Source organism: Propithecus coquereli, unplaced genomic scaffold (assembly GCF_000956105.1).
Source record: "Propithecus coquereli isolate 6110/MARCELLA unplaced genomic scaffold, Pcoq_1.0 Scaffold222, whole genome shotgun sequence".
In the NCBI taxonomy this organism is placed as follows: domain Eukaryota; kingdom Metazoa; phylum Chordata; class Mammalia; order Primates; family Indriidae; genus Propithecus; species Propithecus coquereli.
Genome location: NW_012147412.1, coordinates 3207403 through 3218242, shown reverse-complemented (window position 1 = coordinate 3218242; position 10840 = coordinate 3207403). Strand labels below are relative to the sequence as shown.

The 10840-nt window shown below is 40.5% G+C and overlaps 1 protein-coding gene across 1 annotated transcript in view; it reads right to left on the bottom strand.

Moving 5' to 3' along the window:
• Positions 1-10840, bottom strand: part of CRTAM (cytotoxic and regulatory T cell molecule) — a 58082-nt gene that overhangs the window by 34286 nt on the left and 12956 nt on the right. Inside the window, exons 2-5 of the mRNA XM_012644878.1 lie at positions 7434-7580; positions 4933-5085; positions 3052-3195; positions 1892-2053 (exon numbers count right to left, since the gene is read on the bottom strand). Of these exons, the coding sequence (XP_012500332.1) occupies positions 1892-2053; positions 3052-3195; positions 4933-5085; positions 7434-7580 (606 nt within the window). The remainder of the gene's footprint in view (positions 1-1891; positions 2054-3051; positions 3196-4932; positions 5086-7433; positions 7581-10840) is intronic.

Sequence of the window (10840 nt, the reverse complement as noted above, 5' to 3'; positions counted from 1 at the left end):
GTAGAGGAGTCCTGAAATCAAAAAGTTTGAAAACTGTTGCTCATTTTTTAAAAAATCCCATCCCCAAATAAGTAATAGAAAAACAATGTTCCACATTTGGAATACTATCAAGATGAAATAAATAGTTCCAAAGATAGTCTAATCTATTCCTGTTGCTGTGTTCTTTTTCTCCGAGCATTGAACTGTACGTTTTTTGAAGGAAGGCCCTTCTTTCCACAGGACCCCCCTAGACATGCGGCTGGTAGGATCCTCATTTTGCCTGGATCCTACTGTGCAGATAGCGTAGAGATGAAAGGAGTCAGAGCCCTCACTTGTAAATGTGCATCCTCAGCTAGTAAATTGTTTAAATTAATTAGACAAACAAGATGTTTGTAACATCTGTATGTCAGCGTAGTAGCTTGCCAAAGGAAAAAGGCAATGAACAAATGGAAGCCACCAACAGCTGATACCAGCATGCCTCTTTGGACACTAGCTGGCGATCTGGCAGTGGGTGCTAGATAATCAAAAGTTAGATCACCAAAAAAAGTCAAGTCTTAACCTATTATTAGAAACATTTATAGCTATGATTGTGAGTCAGGGAGAGTTATAGCCACAAAGGAGGAGAAACCTCTATTTCCACCTCCGTAGTGATTTTTGTAGATGGCTTGAACAATTTGCTGAAAAGTAAAAATGTACTTTTTTCAACGTTGTTGTTCTCTTGTTCAGGAATCTGAGTGTCTTTGGGAAGCACTTAGGCAGATAGTCTCACCCCCGCATGCCCCATGCTCCAATTCCACTGATGGAGGTGGAGGCGTGGGATGGGGAACGAACCACAAGGAGGTGGGTTCCTTTGTGGTTTGTTCCCCACCCCAGCCAGGGCAGCTGCACTGCCGTGAGTGTTCTAATGCAGCTTCCGCAATAACTACTTTTGGTTTGGTGAGAAAGTGACCCGTGGAAAGCACGTGGTCGTCAGAGGGGACTTGTCAACCGCAGCCACAGCCCCCACAGGGCAGCACGGCAGCTTTCCCACAGCGAGGCTCTCCTAAGCAAGCTTGCCTTGCATCATCAGTTACTTATTCCATTTGACAAAAGAGTTTTTTCAATAAATGCATCATCGCCCAACAGTTTTCTCTTTCACTAATGTGAGTGATTCCTTGCACTTCAGGACTCTCTTTTTACACTGAGAAGTACCTTGTAAAACAATGAAGCTCAGAGTCCTGTTAATTACAGACTTGTGATTCATGTGACTTTTTAGAGGATGCCTCTTGGCTCGAAGAGCTGTAGATAGTTTTAAAATTATTTCTTGGACTTTAGAGGAAGGAATCATAGAACAGAGATTCCGAGAATAGAGGCCACTTCTCTTCACGTTTAATATTTGATGCTTTAAATGGTGTTCTACTCAGAATATTTAACATGGTTAAACTAACATCTTCAAAACAGTCATAATAAAATAAATCTAAAGAGTAATCATGTCTTAATGTAACTGTGTGCTTGTTTTATATTAACATAAAATGATATTGACAAGTTTAAATTTATTATAGTTAACATCTCATTTGGGGTCAAGTACAAAGAGGCAGTATGACTCAGTATGATTGCTCCAAAAACCACAACTGCAATAAAACTATTTAAAGTCAAATTATGTTAGCTGTTGTTATAAAAAGCAAGCACGACACTATTTGCATAGGCACTCTGCTAGGCTTTCTTCACAATTGAGGTCCTTCTGAACATTGGAATAGTTGAAACCCAATCACACAGCTGGAGAAATGTCAATCATTACAAAAATTTGCTATTAAGAAGAGCTTTATTGACAATAATCTCACTCTGAAGAACTTTGCCCACTCCATTTAATTTTGTTTGATAGTGCAATATTAAAGTAAATTAAAACTGATTAAAGACAATCATTTGCTCTTACCGAAATCTTCAAACCGGAAGGGTTCTACCAGTTTTCTCCCTTGCAGGCCTTTGTGTCGGATAATGCAGTTCACTGTTGAATTTATGCTGTATGTGTGGATTGTGAGTGTACTGGTGGTATTACATTTCTTCCCATCAGTTTCAAATTCATGGTGGGTTCCACCTATGTAGCAATTTAAAGAGATGTTTGAGGTTATTCAACGGGCTCGGTTCTATTAGAGACCAATGGCTTTGACTTCATGGCAAACAGATTTCTAATCTTATTCTAACCTCAGTCAGCTGCCTTGTATACGCTGGGCTCTGGTCCCAAAGGCAAGTAGGTGAGCAAGAGTGGTTAAGTTTCTACAAATCCTTCACTATTGGGAAAAAAAAATCAAGGCTTATATAAGATGGACAGCCTGATTTTATTGTGGAACACAAAGACCCAAGAGCTTACTTAGGTTGTAAAAATAGGTGAATTAAAGAATAAGTCCTATAATGAAGTAGAATTGGCACTGGACTGGGAGTCATCTTTTCTCTCTAGAACTCCACTGGGCTTTCGGTTCTCTCAACTGTAAAGGGTCCCTTGCAGCTCTAAGAATGGTGATTATATAGATATTGAAGGTAACATCTGTTGAAAAGTAAGCAAGCTATAAATAGTTCCCAAAGATCGCAGTTAATTAGTTAACTTGTTTCAAAGGCTCAAAGTTTAGATTCTTTGTTACCGGAATGTTTTAATCTGTTCTTGTGGGTGTGACACAGTACAGTACTATACTACATAGGGGAGATCATATCTGTTCCAGTTACATGTATCATAATATTTTAAATGTATTTTCAATTTTAGGCTTGTGAAAAAGTTCATGCTCAGAGGTAATGGCTATATATTATGCCTCTTATTTTAGGAAATTTTGTAAAATTTTAAGAAGCTATTGTAAATATTCCACTTTAAGTTTCTACTTGTTTTGAACAAAACATTTTGATTATCTGTGATTAGCCTTTCAAGATTAATGCATAATATTGATTGGTTATAAGGATAATTTGTCTGGAAAAGAACTGATGAATCATTGGTGTCTTCTGGCGCCTCCTGCCACCAGAGGGTGCCAAAACATTTAAAAATCCCTTGGAAATTTAAGTAGGAAGGAAAACAAAGAAGAAAAGAGAACCATTTCTTTGTCCACTTACCGAAGATCTCCATGCCATTCCCGAGTAGCCAGGTTATCTGCGGAGGGGGCTTGCTTCTCACAGTGGAGCATTTAAGTACAACGTTCTCTTCTCCATTTTGCTTTTTAACAACTGAAGCTTCCAGGGTTGGCTTGAAAGGAGTTGCTAGAAGAAAATGGATTTTTCTGTGCTTAATTAGTTGGTCTACACATCTCAACAAAGCACAGAGCCTAATAATCTGTAGGGATCATTGTAGGGTATAGTCTAATGAATGGGTGTATCTTTTACTTCATCTTTTCCAGAATACAGACATGTTAAAGGGCTTTTATGTGCCTGCAAAGCTACTTTGGCTGAAGTCAGAATGTTACTCAGCGTAGGATTAGTCCCTGAAAATTCCCAAGCAGACTACGTTACAACAGCAATCCTTAAATGTGATATGACTGCATTTGGTTGGTAGAGCACTAGGCGAGGAATAGAGGCCTGAATTCTAGTCCCACCTCTGTCACCAACTACTTATAACTACTTGGGTAAGTCCCTCGACTTCTTGGTATATCAGTTTTCTTGTCTGTGAGTGGGCTCTTTAGGCTCTAAACTTTCAGCTCTAAACCTTGATGAGTGAGTCTATGACTCACCTCAAGGTAAGTTACTTCTGTCCCCTCCTACCATCAAAGGTGCGTTTCTCTTCTAAAGGGGCCTCTTGGCCCTTTTTCTTTGTACTTCTGTCCTGGAAATACCTTTTAGCTGGGCTTATTTCTTCCTTTTTCCCATTCTCCTTCCACTTTGGTCTAGAACTTTGGTCTCCCACATTTATCTAACTCGCTCATTTGCCATCAAGACATTGTGAAGGCACTTACTAGCTTCCAGGGTGCACTAGATAGTGCTGCATGCTGGCAATACAAAGATGAAAGAGGTATGGTCCTTCAAGGAGCTGATAGTTTGCGGGTAGACTCAGCCCCTACACTGTCAATTAAAAGATCATGTGCTGAGTGCAATGGTTGAGGTACACACAGGGTGTCATGATAGCCCAGAAGGGTACACGGCCAGCTTGAGCCAGGATGGTGTTGGAGGTGGCCCGTAAGGCTGGGGGTAGACAACCCTGAGCTGAGTCGCATTGATTCTCAAAACCTCCAGAGAGCCATCCTTCTCAGCTACTTTCCCACTGTGCCTTTACTTTGTGGCAGCCACCGCACTACAATAATTCAACAAAAGAAGTTTAAGAAACTCGTTTGTGTGATACATGGGTTGATGTTACTTAGAGACCAATAAAAAGCAATGTTTTTAATCAATCTGTTCTGCTACAAAAAACAAAAAACTAAAGATATTAAGACAGATACTGGACAGAGCTGACTATCCACAGAACTGAGTCCCAGACGATTAGGAGGTTGTGGCTTCCTATTGGAGCTTCCCACTCCCACTCCCCGGCAGAAGAGAGGAATTGTCTTGGCAGAGGACGTGAGCCAATCAGGCAGTGCAGCTACATCTGAATACATCCTATCTTATCATGTGCTGTCACGAGGCTCTACTGCATTTACATACGTGTTTTGTTTCCTAAATGACTGCGCAAACTCCTTATGGGCAGAGAGTGTGCCTAACTCATCTTTGATTCCCTGGCGCCTGGCACATAGTCACAGCTCATCAAATATTAATTCTCTTTCCGTTTAGTTTCCCAGAGAGAAAAGTTAGTTGATGCCAACGACAAATTTCACAAGTTCACAGTTCAATGTAGGGCTTGCTTCTCAAATTGTTCTCTTCTGTTTCCTTTCAATAAAAGATGGCAGAGGTGCCCCAGGAAATGCCTTGTTATAGGCAACATTTTTTAACTAAAATGTTAAGTTTAAAAATGTTACATCGTGTTCATAACTATATCGCACCCATCCCGGGTTTACTTCCTGGGATACCTACCTAGCACAATCACTGTCACTTCCTTCGTGCTCACGGAGTTGCTGTAATGCAGGCACTTGTATACGCCTTCATCTTGCAGGGTTACGTTAGGCACTCTGATGGACAGCTGACTGGCCGAGTGATGAAGAAGCTGGTATTTGGAATTTTTAAAAGCTGCACAAGAGGGAAATAGAGATATGATGAGGAAAGATATCAGATGAATACAGGTCGATCATCCACAGGAATGGCTTTTGATTTTTGCACTTTAAAGGAAAAAATGTCATGCCTTCAATTGCGCTACCTTCCAAGTTCTAGTTTTCCCAGTTGATGCCTCTCAGTTAGTTTAGGAAGTAAAATATTTTGATAGTGAGAGCTGTGAAATTAACAAAGTGTTTATTTGTGCTTGTAGGAAATTAAGAATGCTATGCTGGCAGAGGGTTCCGGTTGCAGGAGGATTTTAGATCTTTTTTTTTTTTTTAATGAAAAATGCCCCGGTGTGATTTACATCTTTGAAATATGATTCACTTGAGGTCATCCAGTCATCATGAACAGGTACAACGGAAAATAAATGCATTGATAAATGCACTAGCTGGGTGCTTTTTATTTTTAGTATTAAAAGTCTTACTTGAAATTTCTCACAGATTATGACTTAGTTCTCCCAGATGTTTAGCCAATGGCAAAAATGCAAGCTCCAGAAAGTTCCAGAAAGTTCCACCCAATAGCAAGTGCTCCTCTTAACAGTGTATGGATCTGGGAATTCCATCTGTGGTCAAAGTTCCCTTAGCAAATCGGAGGCTTCTGAAATTAGTGTTTTTGTTTATTTGGTTTTGATTTTTACTGTTAAGATTTATAACATAAACATGCCTGAGATAGTTAAATCTGGAATGGCTGACTGAGGAAGGTGTTCCTCATATGGAACAATGTTTGTATGTTCTGGGGCACTGGTGTTATATGAACTAGAATTTAGGAGCTCTCAACCTCTGCTCTGCTAACATTTGAATCAATAATTCTTTGTCGTGGGGGCTTTCTTGTGTATCGTAATATGTTTAGCAATGTCCTTGGCCTCTACCCACTGTTGCCAGAAGCATTGTGCCCCTTTTAAACTATCTCCAGACATTGTCAAATGTTCCCTAGAAGGTAAGATCATTCCAGGTTGAGGACCATCAAGCTAGATCAAGCCATTTGCAGAAATCTGAGAATGTTCACCTCTCCAAGTTCACCAAAAACAAAAACAAAGCAAAACAAAACAAAACAAAAGCATTATTTAACAGAATTATCTCTACTTTAAGTTTTTTCTCTCAGAACAATCAGTATCTACTTATTTTATTGGAATCTAGTATTAATAGTTGATGTAGTTTGAAATAATATATTTGGTTATTTTATATTTAACCTATCAGTATTTAATGATGTTTTTAAAGCGTATCAAAAATTTTTAGAGGCTCTGCTTTGTAAATAAGAATGAAATTTGCTGTTTTAGAGAGTTTTCCAAGTACTTGGCAGTTAGGAATATTAAATGTAGATATAAAATTGTCTCATTATGAAGGAAAGGGTTTAGTGAAATCATACCCAAAGTCAAAGAGATGAAATAAATAAACTTTTAACACATTAACTGCCATGTGAGTTGTATTTAACTCACGCCAGTTTTGAGCCTGGGTCCTCAGGAAGCATATGAAGACTCAATTCTCCTAAACAAATTTAATAAGTTATGTCGTGAGTCACATGCAACTGAAGTGGCGTGCAATGTAAAAACTGATTCTAGTGCCACGTGAGTTGCATATAACTCGTGCAGAAAACAATAAAAAATAAGAAATTTTTCATTAAATTAAAAAGGATTGTTTTGTTTTCAAAGTTTAATTCTCTTTTCATAATAAAACACCATGGCCCCAGGGAAAAATTTTTTTTTCTAGTGCGGCAGTCAATGTATCAAGATTCCTTTTCCATCTCAGGCATCCTGCAGTCATTTCAAGTGTTTGTGAAGAGAGGAATGACTGCCCTCATTTCCGAGGTAATACACCCTGTCATTTTCTACTGCTTAGAGATCTCGATTTTATGTTGAGACCAACAGGAGAAGAAGAGGTATCTGGAAGGGAGCTCTGTCATGTGACTTTGGATTGCTCAGACGGAAAATGAAGCAGGGGGCTCCAGATGTGGGGTGATGGTGTTGACTGCCTGAGGACAAAGGGGTCGCAGTTGGTCGGCTGCCTGTCATTTTGCTGTGGTTGTGTCATGGTCGCTGAGAGTCAAAAAGTGATGAGGGGGTGGGGACACGGAAATGTGCTTTGTAATTTGAGTCCCCTTTGACAACCATTCTGGGGGGGTTTCCATTTCAGACTTCCTGCCCCCGAAAAAGCAGCCCTGTGTATAATAACAGGCTTCGGAGGTGTGATTCACATGTAACAGTGAGTGGGCGGAGCCTACCCTTCTGGTGACTCATGCAGGCTTTCTGTCCCACGGGCCTGGCTGGCTGGAATAACCCTCAGGTTGAGGTCTGGTGGCGATTTTTTTTTCTTTCTTTCACTTACCAGCATGCTCGTTTAAAAAAATGGTGAATCCTGAAGGGGTCAGCCACTGGAGGGAGGCAGCGCTGCTCAGAGAAGTGACACACTTCAGAGTGAGAGTCTGGCCTTCCTCCACGGTGATGGTTTCCGTGTGGTTAGTCAGAAAGGCCTCTGTGGAGGAAGAGAATTGGGGACAGTCAGGGGCCGAGCCACACCTGCAACGTGGCAGGGATTTAGTTTCAACACAACCTCGTTCATTCACTCAATCGTTTATTACATACTTCTTCTAGAAATTAAAACATAAACAAATACCAAAAACTGTGAGGAGAAAACTGAGCACTGTGCGTAGGAGCAGTAAAGATGCCTCAGGAAGGAGGGAAGGGACATCGGGACTAGGTCGACATGAAGGGGTAGGGTTTTGACAGGAAGAAAGGGGAAGCTGAACAACTGTCCCACAGGTACTGGGCACTTGCTCTATCAGATGCCAGGAGCTGTGCCAGGACGCAGCACCTGTATTTAATTTTCAAACTAATCCTATAAAGGAAGAATTATCATGCTCACTTTACAGACGGGGGAATAGAGGCTCAAGGTCGCAGAGGTCGCGGAGCTGGGATCTGCACCCAGGGCTGTGGACTTCGGAGGCCATGCTTATATAACTACATCGGCCTGTCTAAGCTATGAGACCCAGAAAACTCAGCCCTTCTGGCCTCGGTTTATAAAATGGGCATCTTGTACCTTCAAGAACAAGTTGTGTGTCCAGGATTCTAAAAAAGAATGTTACAACTTGTGGTGCTCTGGTGAATTATGGATCTGCCCTTCACGGGGAGTAGCTAAGCCCCACCTGTCAGCACTTCTACACCAGAGGGAAGATGTTCTAAGATCTCTTCCCATTCAATATTCCACATCAGCACTTTCTCCAGGCACACATGAGAGTCTAATTTCCCCGAATCACAACCCCCAGAGAATGATAAATAATTGGTTTTTAAGCAGCTGCAAATTTATCTCCACAAAGAGGAAATTAATGGAAAAATAAACTGGCATTACTGCTGATTTAGCACACTTACTGCCATTCATCATTTCTTCAAATTTGAAATTGAAAAAAATGTTTTTTTCCCCAAGGAAAAGACGATTCCTATCAATGAAGGTATAAAACACTTTTAAAAACAAAATACCATGGGGTTATAAATTATGAATAGCAAATGTTAACAAGTTTTACTGCATCATCTTAAACCTTTAAAAAAAAAAAGCAGAAAGGAGTGTATTTCCTTGTGATAAGTTTCAAGTATTAGGAAAAGGGCTTTGGAGAGCTCTGGGAATTAATTGGTGACGACTTTTTTGTTTATTCCATTTCTAGGTCATTCATTTCAATCTAGCCTCCAGCAGTTATAATCCAGAATTAGTGTATTGTATTCAGATTGACTTTCATGGGAAACAGTTTGCTCGAGTTCTAGTGGAAAAATATCCGTATCATCTGCTGATACTATAATGAACAACAAGGAGCCAATAAAAAGAGATTTGTGTTTTCAAAAAAGCATTGAGGCATAAGGCTAGATTTCTGCTTAGGTTTGGTCATTTGGAAATATTCTTATCTATAGAATTAACCCATAGTTGAGCAATAATGATAATATTAATAGAGAATGAAAATGGAATTTCTTCTGAGGGATTTTTGTTGATAATAAAGATTTGGGAAGTCATGTAATCCCTATTGTGGTATCCTTATGACATTCTTATCAGGTAGATAGGGAAAGTAGAGGTCCTCAATGTTGGCAGTACATTAGAATCATCCAGGGAGCTTTCAAAAACCCTGATGTCCAGGCTATACCCATTACTAATTAAACCAGAATTTCTTGTGGGACCCATGCATCAATTCTTTTGGGCCCAGGCCCAAGTTCTCAGATCATTCCATTCCCAAAGAACACAGTTGTAGTGCAATGAATAATTAAAATTCCAGAGGCCCTGGATGCTCCTCAGATATTTGGAGCCAACACTCTGCTTCTGCAAGAACCATGTGGAACAGGAGGATAAGTATCAATCTTATTTTCAAAGACTTCCAGTGGAAGACATTCTGCCATCCCATTGTATCCAACCCCTTATACCCTTAGCTGGACTGAGTACTCTCTCAGCAGGGGCCTGCGAAATGTGACAAGGGGAAAGTGAGCAAATAGAGACCCTGATCTTGAAGTCATCCACCCCTGAAGACGGGGCACGGGTCAGGGTGGGATGGGTGGTGGTGCCAAGGAGGAGCCAAAATCTTGTTATTACTTTTACCTTTTGATCTTAGTTCCTTCTGTCCTCTGAAGATAAATGTTTTTTCCATAGCATGGTCAAATAATTAAAGAAGATATACCTTTAGTTTCAATATCATTTCCTCATCCCTTCCCAACTGCCACACCTGAATAGACTGTAGTTTGTCCATGTCCTTCTAAAAATATGACTGTTTTTCTGGTGCAGGGGACTCAGGTGTCTGCAAAGCCTGCCAGAGCACAGGGGGACATTCACTTGTCTCACACTGGACCCTGTGGACTCCTTTTCTATTAAGACCAATGTTTCCCTCTTGAGTTGTAACATCTCATCAGGCTCATGGGAAGCAAGTGGTCACCAAAAACACCCAGATCTTTTTTAGAGGACTTGTGGTCACATCACTGTTCCCTCATCCTGTGTTGACGCTTTTCACTTTGGAACCAAAGGTCCGTATTTCACATTCTTTCTAGGTCAGTCTTATTTGGTTGGTTTGGTCTGACGGTTCAGCTTTCTGAGAACATTTGACCGTTGTTTCTCTTATCTGTCATTAGTCCCCAAGGCTTTGTACCATCTGAACTTGAACTTGCTGCAGGGAGGAGCTGTATCATACCCATTTCCCTATCCCCAACATGGGTGGCCTGTGACGCAATGGCTGAAACACACACACTCAAGCCAGATCGCCTGGTTGGAATCCTGGCTCCTCCATACCAACAGCATGACCTTGGGAAAGTTGTACATCTCAGTTTTCTTACTTCAGAAACAGGAAACACAATAGTACTCATTTATAGAGTGGTTGAGATGATTAAATAACATAAAGAATTAAGAATAGGTTCTTTGCACATAGTAAACATCATGTACTGCTATTACTTGGTAAGCAGTGCTCAGTAATTATTTGAAGAGCTGAACTGACTCGCTTTAAAAAGAAAAATTGAAAGGGTCAGTGTCAAAAGACAAAGCTTTGTAGTTCTGCAGCTCTCCACTAGAGACCTCCTTCCCAGATGTCACAGGACTATTCAGCATTAGACATTCCAAGACCCAAGTAGACATTAACAGAAGCAGCAGTTACAGCCACAGTAAATATCTTGTTATTGGAACAGCTCAGGGGAATTAGGGATTTTGAGGATTAGATAGTGATAATGAGTTCTTTTTATTTTGGACCTTAGGTGCCAAGGATAGAATTAATCCTACCA